The sequence below is a fragment of the Thalassophryne amazonica genome, chromosome 1, assembly GCF_902500255.1.
Source record: "Thalassophryne amazonica chromosome 1, fThaAma1.1, whole genome shotgun sequence".
Taxonomy (NCBI): domain Eukaryota; kingdom Metazoa; phylum Chordata; class Actinopteri; order Batrachoidiformes; family Batrachoididae; genus Thalassophryne; species Thalassophryne amazonica.
Genome location: NC_047103.1, coordinates 14,914,619 through 14,936,416, shown reverse-complemented (window position 1 = coordinate 14,936,416; position 21,798 = coordinate 14,914,619). Strand labels below are relative to the sequence as shown.

The window sequence follows — 21,798 nt, the reverse complement described above, 5'->3', positions numbered from 1 at the left end:
AAATTGTTCATGGACTTGCACCTCCCTATCTGGCTGACCTGGTCAAACCCTCTGTACCAGGTCGGGCCCTGCGCTCGCAGGGTGCAGGACTTTTGTGTGTTCCTAGAGTGAATTAAAAAGTCTGCCAGTCACAGAGCCTTTTCCTACCGTGCCCCAGCTCTGTGGAATCTCCCGGCACATATCCAGCAGTTGGATAATGTTTTCCTTGTTTTATCATTAGTTTTATTGTGATGCAGTAATGGTATAGGCCACACCCATTTGCACATGGGAAAAACTTACAATGAAATATGCAAACCACATTTACAGTGAGGAAAATAACTATTTGAACACCCTGCGAAGTTCTCCCACTTAGAAATCATGGAGGGGTCTGAAATTTTCATCTTAGGTGCATGTCCACTGTGAGAGACATAATCTAAAAAAAAAAAATCCGGAAATCACAATGCATGATTGTTTAATAATTTATTTGTATGTTTCTGCTGCAAATAAGTATTTGATCACCTGTGAAAATCAATGTTAATATTTGGTACAGTAGCCTTTGTTTGCAATTACAGAGGTCAAACGTTTCCTGTAGTTTTTCACCAGGTGTGCACACACTGCAGCAGGGATTTTGGTCCACTCTTCCATACAGATCTTCTCTAGATCGTTCAGGTTTGGAGTTTTAGCTCCCTCCAAAGATTTTCTATTGAGTTCAGGTCTGGAGACTGGCCAGGCCACTCCAGGACCTTGAAATGCTTCTTACAGAGCCCCTCCATAGTTGCCCTGGCTGTGTGTTTGGGGTCATTGTTATGCTGGAAGACCCAGCCATGACCCATCTTCAGTGCTCTTGCTGAGGGAAGGAGGTTATTTGCCAAAATCTCACAATACATGACCCCATCCATCCTACCTTCAATACGGTGCAGTCGACCTGTCCCCTTTTCAGAAGAGCACCCCAGAGTATGATGTTTCCATCCCCATGCTTCATGGTTGGGATGGTTTTCTTGAGTTTGTTCTCATCCTCTAAACATGGTAAGTGGAGTTGATTTCAAAAAGCTCTATTCTGGTCTCATCTGACCACATGACCTTCTCCCATGCCTCCTCTGGATCACCCAAATGGTCACCGGTGAACTTCAAACGGGCCTGGACATGTGCTGACTTGAGCAGGGGGACCTTGCTGCCCTGCAGGATTTTAAACCATGACAGCATCATGTGTTACTAATGTAATCTTTGTGACTGTGGTCCCAGCTCTCTTCAGGTCATTGACCAGGTCCTCCTGTGTAGTTCTGAGCTTTCTCAGAATCATCCTTACCCCACAAAGTGAGATCTTGCATGGAATCCCAGACCGAGGGAGATTGACAGTCATCTTGTGTTTCTTCCACTTTCTAATAAATAATCATAACAGTTGTTGTCTTCAACCAAGCTGCTTGCCTGTTGTCCTGTAGTCCATCCCAGCCTTGTGCAGGTCTACAGTTTTGTCCCTGGTGTCCTTAGACAGCTCTTTCGTCTTGGCTATGGTGGACAGGTTGGAGTGTGATTCATTGAGTGTGTGAACAGGTGTCTTTTACACAGGTAACAAGTTCAAACAGGTGCAATTAAAACAGGTAAAGAGTGCAGAATAAGAGGGCTTCTTAAAGAAAAATTAACAGGTCTGTGTGAGCCAGAATTCTTGCTGGTTGGTAGGTGTTCAAATACTTATTTGCAGCAGTAACATACAAATAAATTATTTAAAAAATCATACATTGTGACTTCCAGATGTTTTTTAGATTATGTCTCTCACAGTGGACATGCACCTAAGATGAAAATTTCAGATCCCTCCATGATTTCTAAGTGGGAGAACTTGCAAAATCGCAGGGTGTTCAAATACTTATTTTCCTCACTGTATACAAATTAATCTTTGGGGTTTTGATGGAGAGAGAAGAATTTGGTGTCAAAAAAAAAAAGTATTGGATTCCTGAATATAGAAACTTGAACCTTTTATTACTGTTTGAAAGTATTTATTCTTGTGTGCTTTTATGTTTTGTCTTTTTATTGTTTTTAATTTTTTTATTCAATTTTTTTTCCTCTGTTTTCAGTATTGTGTTGTGTAAAGCGCCTTGAGGTGATCTCATTGTGAGTTGGCACTATAGAAATGATTAAATTTGAATTTGAAGAGGCGGGCCAAGCTTCCCCCCTGCGTGCAACATATGCAGCCATTCCTGCTTACTAGATCTCGCCGGCCTGGTGTGAAAGGGGCTTTAGTCTCTCTTACTAACCACTTGTTGGATACAAAGTTATTCCACTGGTACCCAAGGATCCTAGTACCAAAGTCATGATGTTGTCGCCTTAGGTCATTAGTTGGCATCTAAGAATCACAACCATACAACAACACAGGCAGCACCAAGACTTGGACCTGCAAAGATATCAGCATTTCCAAACACCTATTGATAATTTTTTTTTCTTTATGCTCTTTTGGGACCCACCAGTGGGATCTCGGAGGAACCTAATTGTTTTGCCATACACGGGTTTAAAGATAAGTCAGGTCCTAACAGACGAGTTCAGAGGAAAATACTTATAATTAATGGAGGAGTCAGTCCTAACATTGGGATTAATAATACTTTTGGCGACAGAGTAATGCAGTGTTCAAACTAACAATTTGGAGGAAATTTCAATCCCGTTGAAAGTGATTTTGCCGAGATGTTGTGCAGATACACTTGAGTGAGCAGTGTGTTTGCTTGATTAGTGTTTGCTTCATTAAAAAAATCTCCTTTAACAGTGGAATATCCGTATAAAATGCTGAAACCGACTTCTTCTGAAACTTCTCTGTTCTCTCACGACGTCCTGGATCAATAGAGCCTGAAATGTGGAGGTTTTCAGCTTGAAACAGGCTGACGACGGCGCCTGGGAGCGCTGCATGACGTCCCACTGCGTGGGAAGTCCTTAAAGCGACAGTATCACCTCAAAATCTCTCATCAGCCGTTAAAATTTTCACCGAAAACCAGCTTCATTTTTCGAACCGTGTCCACTTCGATGTGCCTCACAGGTTTAGAAAAAATTTTGATCAAACAAAGTGCCAGTCTCTCAGCAACTTCTGAGACAAAGGAATTCCGACGAGGGGCTGGACGACTCCTCCCACAAGGAGTGCTCACAGGCGAATGACGTCACCGACAGGCGTGGAAAAACTCACGCATGCGCACAAGGGTTCAAGCATGTCTGACGTAAAAACATGAATGAAATCCATATAGTTTTTGAAAAAAATAAAAAGGACCTATACTCTATTGACAGCCCTCGTATATTAGCCATGGCTGGCATTACCAGAAGCCACCATACGCTACCAAAGATTTAGCTCTGGCAATTTTGCTCTTTTATTAGGTATGAGCACAGAATAGGGTTGCCAACCGTCCCTTGAAAAACGGAATCGTCCCTTATTTGGAAATAAAAGTGTGTGTTCCGTATTGACCTGAAACGGGACGCAGTTTGTCCCGGATTTCTGTGAGAATCAAAAAGTCTGTAAAATGTCAAGGGAATTGACTGGCGCTTTATATGGAAACCTACAGTAAATATGATCCCAGCCTCTCTCCTGCTCTTCACCAATGAGCTGACAGACACGAGTTGACGATACAGAATCACTCTTATCTCATTGGTTGAGGGACATCTGCTCGCAAGAAGATCCCGGACGAGAATCATGAACCGACGACGGTCGTTGGACGACCATAACAAAGTAGCATGGCTGATACCGACACAGACACCGACACTGGCACTGCAGACACGCCTACGAACAACAATGTCTGTAACGTCGTTACTCCTCCTCGAAAAAACAAAACAAAAAAGAAAGCAAAAATACATGGGCAAATGGGAAAAGGAAAATGGCTGGGTGGAAAAGTTGCACGACAGCAGCTATAAGTATTGCAAGTATTGTTTACTTTTTCAGGCTTTCACTGTTACATTGTTTTGGATGATATTTTTTTTTTTGTTAATTTATACACTTTTAAGTTAAGCAATAACACGACAGAGAAAGATTTATTTTTAAAGACATTTTTTTTATATTTTGAAGCAGGACAGGATGCTCATATTGAAATTGAGTGAAAATTTATTTTGCACTAAAAACAAATTGCTAAATAATAATTTGTTTTCCGCATGTTCATATCATAACAAATGCATGTGTGCATCTACTTAAATTCAGGGTCAAGTCAATAGTCAAATGGTTAAAAATCGTTTCACACACACGCTGGGAAGGGTGAAGGCAATGGTCAGTTGGCCGGTCCATGGAAATAGAGACTGGAATGGACGTCACGTGACTAGCGGCGTGCTGCACGGCGGCCATTACTGAGGGTGGAGAGAGACCATGATCCTGTTAAACAGAAGCGATATGAGGAGAGAAAAAAGGCAGCCAGTGCTTCACCATCAACGGTATGAACCACAAAAACAAATTCTCCAATACTAAAATGAACTGTACAAGAGCCTTAATGTAATTATGTAAAACAAGCGTCTATTTTAAAGTCGTTATGCCGCAATTTAATGTCAATATACTGAGACTATAACTCAATGCCATAAGTTCTTTTCATTAAGCTGCGTTCACATGCAGAAACAAAAATGTTTAAATATATTTATGTCTATACATATACTTGCAGCTGTTGTTTAATATGATATGTACATGGTGGTCACAGGAGGCATTTAAATTTTAACAGTGTGGTTGGAGGGTATGGAGGAGGTACTTTTTACCCTGACTGAGGGTCAAAAGTCATAAATTCTGAATGGCTTTATATCTACTTGTAATAAAATGTTAGTAAAAATCATATATATGTTGCTGTCATTAAAAGACTACCAATAATATTACAGTGGAAAAATCAGCAAGATAAATGAGCACAATGGCAAGGCGTACTTCAGATTTATATTTTAATACATAAGGATTTTTTATCCAGACATGTATGGGTTTGTTAGACCTTTTAATTAGCATGAATACAACTTACAAGCGTCATTTTAAAAATCCATCGAGAATTATGATGACAGGAAAAAAAAAATCACAGTAAATGAACAGAATGGAATATTTTCCACAAATTTCCACACTTTACATAAAACATTTTTTTCTACCTAGACATGTCAATCAATCAATTTTATTTATATAGCGCCAAATCACAACAAACAGTTGCCCCAGGGTGCTTTATATTGTAAGGCAAGGCCATACAGTAATTACGTAAAAACCCCAACGGTCAAAACGACCCCCTGTGAGCAAGCACTTGGCGACAGTGGGAAGGAAAAACTCCCATTTAACAGGAAGAAACCTCCAGCAGAACCAGGCTCAGGGAGGGGCAGTCCTCTGATGGGACTGGTTGGGGCTGAGGGAGAGAACCAGGAAAAAGACATGCTGTGGAGGGGAGCAGAGATCAATCACTAATGATTAAATGCAGAGTGGTGCATACAGAGCAAAAAGAGAAAGAAACACTCAGTGCATCATGGGAACCCCCCAGCAGTCTAAGTCTATAGCAGCATGCATGCAACATGTATGGGTTCATTAGAAATTAAAGGGCTTTAAAACAAGCCTACTTTTATTAAAATCTGTTAACAAATAGCGACAATAAAGTGAGAAAAGCAGCACAGTTTGTTGTAATTTCCCCAGATTTCTGCATTTTACATAAGTTTTTTTTTTTTTTTTTACCCACACATGCATAGGTGCATTGGAAAGAGCTTTCAAAGGGCTTTGAAACAAGCCTACATTTATTAAAATCCATTAAGAAATAGTGACGCTAGTGCAAAAAAAAGCAGTCAGTTTATTATTGATGAGCTGCGCATTTCCACCCTGAGTAATGGCGCCTTCCTGTCCTGAGTGACGCTAATAGATAGAGGCGCGCATGTCCATTCCAGTCTATATTTCCATGGGCTGGTCAGCCCTGCCAGTGAGGTGTCCCTTATTTATTTTTCAGAGAGTTGGCAACCCTAGCACAGAATGATTCCCAAAGTTTCTATAGCACTACTTGTTTGTTTTAATGAAAGAAAATAGAGGTGGTCCAGGGAGTGTGACCTTCAAAAAATGTTTTTAGTACAAATTTCAGTGCATCATACTGGTGTGAATAGTCATGTTAGCTGACAGAAACAGTGGAAGCAAACTTTCATTTTAATGCAGTGATATAGTTACTGGATGTTTTCATTGTGGCATGCTTCTGTGACTTCATGAAACATACATTACATTTTTTTATTATTATTATTTATTAAAACCAAGTACTTGGCCATCACACACAGGGTTATATGATACATTTTCAGTAAACCACAAAGACATTTTCAAACTGTTGTTGCAACTTGATTCAAACACAACACTTTTAGTAGTAAAAAGCTTATTGATCATTTGTATCCCACCTCAAACAAACAAATCCATAAACAAAAGAACAGTTAGAATTCCTTTTGTTTCCAAAAGCACTCAGTGATGAGCTAACATATTTCGTAGATCAATCAATCAATCAATCAATTTTTTTTTATATAGCGCCAAATCACAACAAACAGTTGCCCCAAGGCGCTTTATATTGTAAGGCAAGGCCATACAATAATTATGTAAAACCCCAACGGTCAAAACGACCCCCTGTGAGCAAGCACTTGGCTACAGTGGGAAGGAAAAACTCCCTTTTAACAGGAAGAAACCTCCAGCAGAACCAGGCTCAGGGAGGGGCAGTCTTCTGCTGGGACTGGTTGGGGCTGAGGGAGAGAACCAGGAAAAAGACATGCTGTGGAGGGGAGCAGAGATCGATCACTAATGATTAAATGCAGAGTGGTGCATACAGAGCAAAAAGAGAAAGAAACAGTGCATCATGGGAACCCTCCAGCAGTCTACGTCTATAGCAGCATAACTAAGGGATGGTTTTAAGCCTAATCTTAAAAGTAGAGAGGGTGTCTGTCTCCCTGATCTGAATTGGGAGCTGGTTCCACAGGAGAGGAGCCTGAAAGCTGAAGGCTCTGCCTCCCATTCTACTCTTACAAACCCTAGGAACTACAAGTAAGCCTGCAGTCTGAGAGCGAAGCGCTCTATTGGGGTGATATGGTACTACGAGGTCCCTAAGACAAGATGGGACCTGATTATTCAAAACCTTATAAGTAAGAAGAAGAATTTTAAATTCTATTCTAGAATTAACAGGAAGCCAATGAAGAGAGGCCAATATGGGTGAGATATCCTCTCTCCTTCTAGTCCCCGCCAGTACTCTAGCTGCAGCATTTTGAATGAACTGAAGGCTTTTTAGGGAACTTTTAGGACAACCTGATAATAATGAATTACAATAGTCCAGCCTAGAGGAAATAAATGCATGAATTAGTTTTTCAGCATCACTCTGAGACAAGACCTTTCTAATTTTAGAGATATTGCATAAATGCAAAAAAGCAGTCCTACATATTTGTTTAATATGCGCTTTGAATGACATATCCTGATCAAAAATGACACCAAGATTTCTCACAGTATTACCAGAGGTCAGGGTAATGCCATCCAGAGTAAGGATCTGGTTAGACACCATGTTTCTAAGATTTGTGGGGCCAAGTACAATAACTTCAGTTTTATCTGAGTTTAAAAGCAGGAAATTAGAGGTCATCCATGTCTTTATGTCTGTAAGACAATCCTGCAGTTTAGCTAATTGGTGTGTGTCCTCTGGCTTCATGGATAGATAAAGCTGGGTATCATCTGCGTAACAATGAAAATTTAAGCAATACCGTCTAATAATACTGCCTAAGGGAAGCATGTATAAAGTGAATAAAATTGGTCCTATCACAGAACCTTGTGGAACTCCATAATTAACTTTAGTCTGTGAAGAAGATTCCCCATTTACATGAACAAATTGTAATCTGTTAGACAAATATGATTCAAACCACTGCAGCGCAGTGCCTTTAATACCTATGGCATGCTCTAATCTCTGTAATAAAATTTTATGGTCAACAGTATCAAAAGCAGCACTGAGGTCTAACAGAACAAGCACAGAGATGAGTCCACTGTCCGAGGCCATAAGAAGATCATTTGTAACCTTCACTAATGCTGTTTCTGTACTATGATGAATTCTAAAACCTGACTGAAACTCTTCAAATAGACCATTCCTCTGCAGATGATCAGTTAGCTGTTTTACAACTACCCTTTCAAGAATTTTTGAGAGAAAAGGAAGGTTGGAGATTGGCCTATAATTAGCTAAGATAGCTGGGTCAAGTGATGGCTTTTTAAGTAATGGTTTAATTACTGCCACCTTAAAAGCCTGTGGTACATAGCCAACTAACAAAGATAGATTGATCATATTTAAGATCTAAGCATTAAATAATGGTAGGGCTTCCTTGAGCAGCCTGGTAGGAATGGGGTCTAATAAACATGTTGATGGTTTGGATGAAGTAACTAATGAAAATAACTCAGACAGAGCAATCGGAGAGAAAGAGTCTAACCAAATACCGGCATCACTGAAAGCAGCCAAAGATAACGATACGTCTTTGGGATGGTTATGAGTAATTTTTTTTCTAATAGTTAAAATTTTGTTAGCAAAGAAAGTCATGAAGTCATTACTAGTTAAAGTTAAAGGAATACTCAGCTCAATAGAGCTCTGACTCTTTGTCAGCCTGGCTACAGTGCTGAAAAGAAACCTGGGGTTGTTCTTATTTTCTTCAATTAGTGATGAGTAGAAAGATGTCCTAGCTTTACGGAGGGCTTTTTTTATAGAGCAACAGACTCTTTTTCCAGGCTAAGTGAAGATCTTCTAAATTAGTGAGACGCCATTTCCTCTCCAATTTACGGGTTATCTGCTTTAAGCTACGAGTTTGTGAGTTATACCACGGAGTCAGGCACTTCTGATTTAAAGCTCTCTTTTTCAGAGGAGCTACAGCATCCAAAGTTGTCTTCAATGAGGATGTAAAACTATTGAGATACTCTATCTCACTTACAGAGTTTAGGTAGCTACTTTGCACTGTGTTGGTATATGGCATTAGAGAACATAAAGAAGGAATCATATCCTTAAACCTAGTTACAGCGCTTTCTGAAAGACTTCTAGTGTAATGAAACTTATTCCCCACTGCTGGGTAGTCCATCAGAGTAAATGTAAATGTTATTAAGAAATGATCAGACAGAAGGGAGTTTTCAGGGAATACTGTTAAGTCTTCTATTTCCATACCATAAGTCAGAACAAGATCTAAGATATGATTAAAGTGGTGGGTGGACTCATTTACATTTTGAGCAAAGCCAATAGAGTCTAATAATAGATTAAATGCAGTGTTGAGGCTGTCATTCTCAGCATCTGTGTGGATGTTAAAATCGCCCACTATAATTATCTTATCTGAGCTAAGCACTAAGTCAGACAAAAGGTCTGAAAATTCACAGAGAAACTCACAGTAATGACCAGGTGGACGATAGATAATAACAAATAAAACTGTTTTTTGGGACTTCCAATTTGGATGGACAAGACTAAATAGATACAACCACCAGTTTATTTTGCATAATCAAATTGTTTAGCATTAATGCATCGATTTACAGAATTTTACCCTAAAATGAAATGAAATGGTTGAAAATACAAACAAAAATGTAACTTCACCACTTAAGCACAAAACAGAAATTTGGAATCTGTTAACACAAAAACTTGGTCGAAAGGCTAACACAAGGCACCCATTAAAACTGAGCTGTAAATTAAAGCTATAAGGCCTTTCAAATTTAACAAAACTGAGAAAATATAGTTTCTGTCAAAATCCCCTCAGGGGTTGAAATTCAGTTCCTCCCCCCGGCAGCATGAATTTTGATCACATTGGTAATATATTATGAATCGCTTATCTAAATACCAAATGTGGTGCCAAAGAGGGGAGGTGATGGTCTCGTGGTTAAGCATTGGGCTTGAGACCAGAGGATCCTCTGTTCAAATCCCAGCCTGACCAGAAAAATCACTAAGAGCCCTTGCAGGGGTCCTGGTGTGTAGTGAGCGCCTTGCATGGCAGCAGCCTGACATCAGGGTGAATTTGAGGCATCATTGTAAAGCGCTTTGAGCATCTGATGCAAATGGTAAAGCGCTATATAAATGCAGTCCATTTAAAGAAAATTATTTTTGTAACTTAAATCTTAAAAAAATAAAAAAAAAAACCCCAGTGGCCTTATACCTTTAAGGTGACCGTAGTTCTTTCTAATGGTATAGGCCACACCCATTTGCACATGGGAAAAACTTACAATGAAATATGCAAACCACATTTATACAATATAATCTTTGGGTTTTTGATGGAGAGAGAACAAAAAAAGTCTTGGATTCCTGAATTTAGAAACGTGGACCTTTTATCCCTGTTTGGAAGTATTGTGATTTTGCTTTTTGACAGATTATGACATCATGTTCTTACAAACTGGCATCAGATTTTTCAGCTTTATTTGGGAAATTGTTAAAGTTCCCAAAATTTTTTTGGAACTGCAGCTTTGAACATAATGTTAAAATTGATTTCTCATTATGTTATTATGATGACACAGATTTAGATTGTTGTTATTGTGTGACATGTACTGTGTTATACTCCGGTACAACTTATGTGCAAGAAAATAATGTGTATGATGATGATAATGACAACAACTATTTATACTGGGCTTTCCCAACAATCAAATCACTACACAACTTAGGTAATTTTTCAAATTTGCTCTTTTTAAGTTAAAACCTGTATTTGGGGGGGGGGAATTTATGCAGGTTTTTTTTTTTCTCTCTATAGATTTACATGCAACAAATATGTAAGTCTGCGTAACGACCTTTAAGCATCAACGGGCTTCAATTAGCAAGCCATTTGCTATTTTGTAGCAAAAGTGGCTGGTTCACATAACACAGAACTCATGTTTCCAAAATATTTTATCATTATTAACTGTCTTCATCGTGAGCGTTTGCTTCGGCTTTTGCCTCGCTGGAACTCGGGCTACCCTGCTGTTGTGATTTCCAGTGGTATTGCTCCTTTTCATCTTTATCTATAAGCTTCCTAAAAAGGTACACAGATATGTATGAAATAAATGCAGAGTGCGTTTCTGCATCCATACATGACTTTGAGACTAAATGGGCCTTTACACAGAAAGTCAAACCCACGACTACAAAGGATGCAACTTAGAGAAAATCAAAACGTTACCAAACCTGGAAAAATGTATTGATGCTTAACAATGCAATTTTCATCTGTTTGTTTATTATTATTTTTTTTTTTATTTTTTTTTGTGCCCAGTCAGACTTATCACATGTTGTCAAAGTGAACTTGTGGAGTGTTTATGTACATTTGTTCATGTCAAGTTACCAAATTCAGTCGTGATGTTGAAAACAGTCAGTCACCCGGCAGCCAGTTTAGTTAAAGTTAATATTAAAGCCTTAATTTTGAGTTGGAAAATTAGTATTTTACAACAATGCTAAAGTGATCAGTCCTTGTCATATTGTTTTTTTTTGTTTGTTTGTTTGTTTTTTCAAAACATAATCTGTGTATGATTTTTCAAGTCTATATATTAATCAAATGCATAGAAACATAAGACTTTTGTGTGAAAATTAATTGCATGCTTTTTTCCAGTGTTGTAAATGTTGCTTCTGATTTGCTTCCAGTTGTTGGTGGCATCCCCCCCTTTAATATATCCATCTGTTCGTCTTGTGTGTCTGCTGAACTGTCTTTAACATACGTCACCCCTGTTTAAACCCTACACGTAACCAAGTAACCAACATCTGGTTGGGTTGTGTCACCTTTGTTCATGCAAAAACTACCAAAAAGGTTGTGCATCAGGCAGAAGCAGGTCTTGATCTAGATGGGGACTTCTTTTATTCCTGTCTTGTCTGCTGTTATTGCTGTTATGTTGCCCGGTCACAGTATGGACTTACCAGTACCTAGAGGTACTAGCATGCTTATGCTAGTTGGAAAGTTTACACGGTACATGCAGTACAGCGAGAGCCGTGATGTACCGTGTGTGTGTGTGTGTGTGTGTATCACATGTCAATGATCAGCTTTTGTTTCAGCACTGACGGTAAGTTTCCTGTTTTTAATGCCCTCCAGTTAACTTTGAGTGACTTGACATCAATTTATAGGGTATGTACTAAATCTTTGTGTGTGCTTTAACAGAATTGAATGGAATATTTGGGTTCTCTATTACCAATTTGAACTATATGCCAGACGATAAAGAGTCAAACTGAATGCTATGATTTGTGACAACACAGTTTTACATTTTCTTTGAAATACGTTTAAATTAGCCCATTTCCTGACTTCATCTGTATTCCATTACAAAAAACAGCATGTTTCTACCCATTTATGTAACTCAAATGTTGATCAGTAATGAAGCTATTATGCTTGCATCATCAACTGGCATAAAATAAGACAGTAACTGTTTTAGTTTAAAAAAAAATAGCTATAGTTTTGATTGACCAGCTGGATATGTAAAAATGTTTAAATATTTACAAGCAGATATTACTGATATTTGTTTGTCGCACTGACAAACTATGTGTACTGCTTGAGTTGTTTCATTGAAATACCCAAATGTTTAACAACTCTAGCAAGTAAAATCTTCTGTGCAACTAAGAAATATCACTGTTTTAAAAAAATGAACAAGCAGTTACTTTTTTTTTTATTTTATGAAAATAAAAATTTGTAAAATATTTGCTATTAAAACTTTCAAATAGTCTTACATATTCAGCTGGTCCACCATAAGACTTTGTTAGCCATTTAGTGAAAAAATATTTCAGAAATTGAGCATAGGTGTTATTTATATTTATTTTATGTGCACTTCATCCACTTCCAGAGTTGTTTAATTGAAGTATCCAAATGTTTAAACAGCTCTGACTTTAAGGCAAGAACAAAACATTTTGTCAGACACAAATTTGCACAAATTTGATCAATTTCTGGAATCTGTAATATCAAGTTCAACTCTCAAAAAATTCCAGGTTTTATGAAAATACTTCATGAAAAACAAGTTGAGAGTGAAACTGCACTTGAAAGTGACCATTACAGTCTCATTTGATGTTGGCTATGCACATGGATCCATTTTTATTGACCTTGATGTTGATCTGAGTCAGTCTACAGGAAGAGTGTATTAATAGTGTTGAAGTTTAAACAAGTGTCTGCCAGGGTGATGAGAGTGAAGTTGGAAGTTGATGAATGTCATCAGTGCATATGCCCCACAGGTAGGTTATGAGATGACTGCAAAAGAAGATTTCTGGAGTGAGTTAAATGACATGGTAGAGAGTGTACCCAAGCATGGAAGAGTGGTGTATGGCGCAGATGTCAGTGGGCATGTTAGTGAAGGGAACAGAGGTGATGAGGAAGTAATAGATATATCAAGGAGAGGGATTTGTAAAGGCACATGGCAGTAGATTTTGCAAAAAGGATGGAAATGGGTTTCATGAATACTTATTTTAAGAAGTACTCGTAAAAGACCTATCATGTATTGCTTCTACCATTGCACCTGAATCAGGTGATTGCATTGATAAGTGCATCTACATAAAAGAGTTGAACTACTTGGAATCAGCTAGTTTTGTGGGTGAATGGAGCAGATATGTGGTTGGAGTTTTACTGAATCTGGCGTTTTCCCCACATCTGATGCCAAAAGGTTATCTGTTAGAGAGAAAGGGAAAGTTTACATGATGGTAGTGAGACCAGCTGTGTTGTACGGCCTAGAGGTAGAGGTGGGGCAAACAAAATGACAGGAGACAGATCTGAAGATGTTGTGATTTTCTTTGGTAGTGACGAGGATAGACAGGATTAGGAGTGAACACATCAGAGGGACAGCAAGCACAGGTAGCACGGTTTGGAGACAAAGTGAAAGAGGCAAGATTGAGATGGTTTGGACATGTGCATAGGAGGGACCCAGGATATAGAGAGAGAAGGATGCTGAGGATGGAGCCACCAGGCAGACAAAGACAAGGGAGGCCAATGAGAAGGTTTATGGATGTGCTAAGGGAGGACATGTAGTGTGTGACAGAGGACGATGCAGAGTACTGGGTGAGATGGAAACCGTTGATCTACTGTGGCGACCTCTAACGGGAGCAGCTAGAAGACAAAGATGTCAGTAATTTTGGTATTGTTTGAGAGCTTTTTGAATGTAAACACAATTTTTTGAAAAGCACAAAAACAAGAAAGATTTTCTTTTTCCAAAACTTAAAATGTAACATTGTATTTACATGAAAAACACTTTAATTTCAGAACACAAAACTACATAAATTGAAGGTAGATTGTGCTTAGAAGTCAAAGCACTCATGCTTCAGTTTCAGAACACATCATTCAAATTCTTTTGACTGTCCTTTTAAAAAACAAACTGTAATTTAGTATCAAAAGAAGATTCAAACAGTGTTGTAATCTAGGACCTCTCTCTTCCACTTGGCGCAAAGTGACATGCAGTTGTTGTTTTCACTCCGGGTGCCTTTTTTTTTTTTTTAAACAATACCAAATGTAATAATTATGCTCATCTGCGCACCCATGGACCCATTTGTCCAAAAATGAGATGTGGTCCAGTGCAGCAATGGTGCACTGATGTAGTCTGTCAGGCATTTGTGTTTTGGACTAACAAAACCCTGGTCTACAGTTCAGCGTTGTGTATCACACTCGGATGTGCCTTACATAAGCGGGTTCACCACACACGTAGACTCTGCATGCAGCAATTTGCAACGGCTGATACTGGGATTATAAAACTGATTTGAATGCATGAATTAACAATGAAATGAAAGGACTGAGTAATGGAAAGAAACAACTTTAAATAACGCTGGTCGCTAATTCTGCACAGGTCCGTTTCTTCAAAACACCTCTTCACAGATTTCACTCGTTTCCATTCTTTACAACAGCATCATGCACCTTGCATTCATTTTTATTTTTGCAGGGTAACTGCTCTAGTTGACATTATAACAGGACTACAACACACCCATGAATACTGAACAGCATAAACCAACCGCTTTGTTGTGTGCACCCACCTTTGCGCTTGGATAACATGCTGGCAAGATAGTGAGAAGGACTTGGACACACCCCAAATGGATTTGTTTTCTGTGTTTTAGACCATGCACCATAGATCCTCAGGATACGGTCCTAGGTGTTGTTTTTTTTGTTGGCTTTTGGACCCAGTCAAAAGTCAGTGGTAGTAATTCATACACTTTGCACAATGATATAGAGAAGTATACAGGCAGAAAAAGATTTTTGAGTTTGATGAAACACTTTTAAGTGGTTAAGTCACAGATACAATACAGACAAAAATGAAGATGATGTAATACTTAACAAAATGTGACCCTGATCCCAAGACCTTAGAAATGGTTAAAGTATTTGAAGGTTTGTTACACTGCTTTGTACTCTGCATGGCTTTTAACTGCTCCTTCACCCAGTATCTGCCTGAATACGTTTGTCCTTGTGTGCATATTAAAACCTGTGCTTTTTTTTTTCCATTAATACCCGTTACTGTTGTGTGATTTGATGTTTAGGCATGTTCATGTTAACGTGTGGTCTTTTTCTGTGGTCTTTCAATTAAAAAAAAAAAAAAACACAAGTGCCACTGATGTGGTTTTGTTCTCCCAGGATGCCTTTTGAAACAGTAACAATGAACTTTATTTGTGGAGCACTTTCTCATGCAAGTTATACATTTCAATGCAAGGTACACATAGAAATTACCATAAATAAAAACAGAAGAATGAAATCAACAGCAACCACTTACTATGTACCTAAAATACAGTAATAATAGCACACGGTGAAACCTAAAATAATAACAGTTGAAGAAAAAAGTTGACACAATTGGCATATACTGGCTCAGTTTCTTTCCAAAAAGTGCAAAACTGGCATTGCTATAATCCCGAGTGTAGTTAATGCAGTTAACCAAATCTAATTAACACCTTCAGTTATTTATTTCAGTGCTTCAGGGTGAATAATGTTGCAGGAAAAAGTGGAAGCTTGTTCATAATTTTGTTCATTCTTTGTATGATATGTATAATAAAGTTGCCAGTGTCTTACTTTATGACTGCTGTTTAAAACAACAACAAAAAAAAACAGTAAACCCACATTACTGTGGAATAAATGAATCAGTCTGCAGTCCATCTTGACATTCACAAAATGCAATTCAAGACTCAAACTACATATGTAAATTTACTCTACCTGATTTTTAAACCAGTTTGATGGAGGAGCTGATATGGAGCAACATCAGTGCCAAAACATTAGATACATGTTAACAGTCATCAGATCAGGCACGATAACTACATGGTTATAAATAGCCCCAACGCTATTAGGAGTCATTAGTGAGTAAATGAACTTATATAATTAAAAAATAATTCTATTGGCATTTGCTCGGATTTTTTTTTTCACTTTTATCACTAACTAGATTATTTACATAATTGTTTAATATTACCATGTGTCAGAATGTGTTGCTAAAACTAAATCAACAAGAATGTTGCAAAGCTGTTGATGTACGTCTGACAATACTCCGGTTATCAATAAATAAACATGTAGAAAGCTGCAAAAATATATTCCTAATAGATGACAATCAACAGGTTTAGTTTCCAGGAAAACCCACGGTAACGGTATCAAATGACAGGACTCTGACTGCTGTGCTCTCGATGAGTTTCATTCGTACTACGGTTTGATTTTTGTAGTTCACCAAACATCTACCGAGCTAGTAACAATGGACACCTCTCAGCAGAATGCAATATTGGCTGACAAACTGGCTAAGAAATGGGCCATTAGAAGCTGGGCTCGTCCAGTTCATTTCCTACCCGGCTCAGATAAGAATTGCTAAGAGGGAATAAATATTGTACAATCCAGTCTTATAACTGACTGCTACCTTTATCAATCTGTTGATGTAGTTTATATTGCAGTAAAAAAAGATGTTAAATCATAATACCACGATTTTGGACATTGGTTGCAACTATACCCTCAGACTTAGGCCTTCTTGACCATTAAATACTCACACAGATGATTTTAATTAACATCATCCTTGACAGAATTGATGTAAACCTAGAAATTGTAGAGTAAGTGCAAAATTATGTTGATTGAATGTGAGTGCGCATCCCCCCCCCAAGCTAAGCTAACAACATTAGTCAGTTTAGAGTCTGTCCTGGAAATGTGATGCTGTGTGTTCATAACCGCTCTTGGCATTAACAACAACGGTGACAAAAAAAAAATGTGGCGATTTAGCCGTGGAATGAAGCCGTAGCGTTCTGATAACAGATGGAAAACGTGGCTACAGTGCTAATTGCTAGCTGGCAAAAAGCGGAACACGGTGTCATAATACTGTGGGCGATAGAAACGGCAGCAAATCGCACAGAAAATTCACTTATTTGCACCACAGTATTTGCAGAATGGCAACAAAATTATAGTAAAAAATTAAAATGTATTAATATATAACTTGATATAGTTGAAAGTGACTTTGACGATCTGTTTAAATGACCACAAAACCCCCCGATATAGAATTATTGTTATGGGGAGCAGCTTCAAACCCGACTGATCCAAATGATTTTCTGTCATGTGTTGGTTCCTTTCATGTTTTTTGCCTCTTCTTACCTTGTTCTTCCAGGGCCAAGGAATGTTGCCTTATTTTGCTAACTTCCGTCTGCTTGCCGAGTTTTCTACTCCATGTGTGAACCAGCGGTACGTATATGAAGCTCTGAGGGGTTTTTGTTTGTTTGTTTTGTGTTTGGGGAGGGAGTGCTGTTAATGACATGCAAAACTTAATTTAAAGACATATATATATATATATATATATATATATATATATATATATATATATATATATATATATATATATATATATATATATATATATATATATATATATATATATAGAAAGTATCACCAAAAAAACTCTTTAACATGTGGGTCTCTAAATCCCTGACTGCATTCATTACAAAGCAGTGTTAATTAAATCATATTAATTATAATTACCTCCGCCAAGGAGGTTATGTTTTTGGTCGAGTTTGTTTGTTTGTCTGTCTGTCTGTCTGTCTGTCTGTCTGTCTGTCAGCAGGATAACTCAAAACATTTTGAACGGATTTTGATGAAATTTTGTGGAGTGGTTGGAAATGACAAGAGGAACAAGTGATTAAATTTTAGTGGTGATGTGGATCACGATCCGGATCCAGGAATTTTTTAAAGGATTCTTCACAATTGTGGGATAGGGGGAATTTTGACATTCTAGTTTCTAACTCCACAAAAACAAGGCAGAAAGGCTTGAAAAAAATTAGGGTGTAACATAGTCAAATGTTCTATCAAACAAAGTCTGGTGATGATCGGATCCGGATTCCGGATCTGGTGATCCAGAATATGCAAAAATATAGGGAAAATAGAAAATGTGTCAGTGTGAGGTGACAAATGAAGCTAGAGATGCACAACTAACAGCAAATTGTAGCTGAATCTGTACTGATTCAGTAAGGTGTCATCAGATTTGATGTAGCTTCAAATGTTATAGAGCTAGATCCAGAAGAAAACCACCATTACCGAAAAATTGTTTTTATACAATAACTTTTGAACTTATAAAGACATAAAAGTGATTCCAAGTTCTAGTGGTATGTTTTCATGGTCAAGGATGTCAAATATAAAGGAAAGAAAAGTGTATGTATCATAGTTTTGGTTGTAACACTGAATTGTTGAATAGATCACTGTACCAAGGAGGGAATCTCTTTAGGGTCAGTGACCCTATGGCCTTGTGTAGCACATGCAACACTTAAAAAATAGTTCTATTTCAGAATTTACTGTTATTTATTTAGAGAAGTGTTTCATAAATGTAAAAAAAAAAAATCATATTTGCAGTTTAGTTGAATAATAAATTGAATTTTGTCTCATTTGTTTTTGACTATAAGCACATGCAATATCAATATCAGTGCTCAGATGACAGTAGCTTCTGGGAAAGGTGCAAGTTGCAATAAACTGTAATGCCAAGCGCTAAGGATACATGCTATCCAGTCACAGCAGATGAAACCTTTTTTATTACTGAGCAAACATCATTGTTTTTTAGGTTCAATGATTGAGTATTGGAACACTTGGCATTTCACACATTTTGATTTGTTTATGCTGTTTCAAATACAAATAAATAAATAAAAAATTTGAAAATTATCTTAAATGCAAACTCAAAGCAAATCTCTACAACTTCATATAAATTAATACAAATATAAAACCCAAGAGGAGGATTTAGAGAAGGATTTTCTTAAAAAGAAGAAAGTTCAGCTACAATTTGCCAGAAGATACTTCTGAGATGCAAGCCTAGATTTGATGTTTTGGTGGAAGAAAATCCTCCTCTGTACCACTTCATCATGAAGCTGTATAACTGGGGATATAAAATGCAAAACATGCACAATTTCTCCAATCACAGCCACAGAAGCCTGTAACTTCTTCTGAGTTGTCTGGTTGTCTTGGTGGCTTTCCTCTCTTCTCCTTCTTGCACAGTCACTTAGTTTTTGAGAATTCTCTACTCCATGCAGATTTGCCATAGTTGATGTAAAGTCCAAGACATATTCAGTGACTTGGAAATGTTCATGTATCCATCCCATGACTTGTCTGAAGAAAACTGGCAATAAAAATGATAATTTACAGGTATTATACCAAAGCGTTCCATTACTTATACAACTCATCATCTTGGCTTTTATATTTTTAATTAATTTATATCAAGTTCTAGAGATTTGCTTTGAGTTTAAGAAAGGATCATTTTTTATATATGTATATATATATATATATATATATGTATATATATATATATATTTTTTTTTTAAATGGCATAAACAAATTCAAATGTCTGAAATACCAAGTGTTCCAGTACTTTTGGAGGGCACAGTACATCAATCCAACTCATGGGCGCAATTTGGTGGGGGATAGGGGGACATGTCCCCCCCCCCCCACTTTTTCAACCAGGGGGGACAGAATATGGTATGTCCCCCCCCCCCACCTTCTGACATATATGTGTGTACTTGAAACATGCTATCCCAGTCTTATGTGCAAAGCCATGTCAGAATAGTATCTTTGTTTCTGCAAGTTTGTATTTTTAGCAGCATTGACTTGTTTACAACACCTGTTTCTTGTTTGTCACATTCGGAATTTTCTGGGACTGCATTTGCCCAGATTTGAAACCAAAAATAGTTGCCTCTAGGGACTAGTGTCTACACATAAGTATCAATGGACCATATGCTAATTTACTAAATTCTGAAAGCTAGAAAAGGAAATCAGAAAAGCTATCTGGGACCTCAGAAAGCCCATTTGCAATTATTGCTTGATCTGCAAAATCAGTCTATGCAAGCGAAATTATGTTCAGTATGAGTGTTGTCATTAATGCCACTTCGAAAATTAAATTCATGATAAGTAATTTATCCTAAATTTATGATCTGTTGTTTTTTCAAACTTGTGCAAAAACAAATCTTGAGAAAAAAATACAGTATGCGATAGTTAATAATTATTAAGAGCCTGTTCTTTCATATTTCTGAATACATTTTACCACATTGCAGTTTTTTTAATGAAAACTCAACCTATCATTCTTTTTGAGTTCTACACATGTGGTGATACATTATTTACACCAGGATGTTAATAAAATCAATGCTGGCTATTCTCAGAATAAAGTACTTATATCCACAGTTTCAAATTGCATAAGTCAAATGGTGTCCACTTTATGGTCTTCTAAAAACATTAAAATTACTGTTCTGGATGCTCAGAATGCATCTGAGCTTATCTAGAAACCATTGGCTTCTGGGGGCCTAAAGTGGCCCCCAGTCCCCGACCTATGGGCTTCAGCCCTGCGGGCCTCGCACTTTGTCCCCCCAATTTCTAGTTCTAAATTGCGCCCTTGATCCAACTACAATAGCATTCACAACAGTTTAAATAGATTGAAAGAAACATTAAGTTCACTCACTGTTTAACCCCAGTTTACAGCCTACACCTACGTCCTCCAAGGCACACCAGCTCAGAACAGCTCCCCTCTACACAAGGTAAAACATGCAAAATGGACACAGCTTAGCAAACCAGTCAACATGCATCACAAAAAGAACCTGTTTAACCTCTTGACTTTATGGCTGTTTATGCCATTCTGCTATTCAAACTGCACAACAAGGACCAAACTCACCGCAATGCACTTATTCATCCACCTCTTGCTTCAGCTAGTTCTGGACCCACCCAAGTTCATGCGTTAAATATGCTCCCGCGATGTCATGAGGGCTGACGTCCCCAGATTTAACGGGAAACAGTCTACACCAACAGTTTCAAATCAAGCTGTTTCTTTAACTCCCTTTTTCACTGACTTCTACACAGAGGGAGAATGGGGGTATCCCCCCTAACAAGTCCTTCCTCTCTCCTCCCTGGAGCAGATACAGAGTTCATCTCTGGCTCTTCAACAGTTAAATTACTTGTAGGGTCAAATCCACCTTCAAGCTATCATCAGGTTTATCCTGCCCAAATTCATCCTCCACTGCTCGAATGAATCCCCCGCCACCTCCTCTGCATGGTTTCCGGCCTCATCAGGTGGCTGATCCACCCCGTCAGCCTCCAAGTTAAACATGGCTTCTGTAGCTGAATACCAGACTTCTTCCTACAACACAAACTCTGGACCCATCCCTGGGCTTGTAGTAAGCTCATTCCTAGGAGAGACTGTACGCTGTCCTTGCCCTGACAAAGATGCAGGACCTGCACATAGCTACCAGCTACCCAATTCAATTTCAATTTATTTAATTTATATTGCGCCAGATCACAACAAAGTTGCCTCAAGGTGCTTCACATAAGTAAGGTCTAACCTTACCAACCCCCAAGAGCAAGCACACAGGTGACAGTGGTAAGGAACCTATGAACCCCTATTACCACTATGAACTCTCATTATGGGCCCTCCCTCTAATGCCTCCACTGTATAAGTAGTACTCTGATCCTCATTGACCCTGTACACATCAGGTGTCCAGGGTGTCCTGAATTTTGTTTCTTCTTGGCTGCAGACAACAGGGGTATACCATCTGC

General features: G+C 38.1%; 1 protein-coding gene across 1 annotated transcript in view; it reads left to right on the top strand.

Annotated features, from left to right (window-relative positions):
* The window catches only part of LOC117506366 (TLC domain-containing protein 4-B-like), a 59,467-nt gene that overhangs the window by 17,542 nt on the left and 20,127 nt on the right, over nucleotides 1-21,798 (top strand). The window contains exon 6 of the mRNA XM_034165873.1: nucleotides 17,396-17,469. Within this exon, the coding sequence (XP_034021764.1) occupies nucleotides 17,396-17,469 (74 nt within the window). The remainder of the gene's footprint in view (nucleotides 1-17,395; nucleotides 17,470-21,798) is intronic.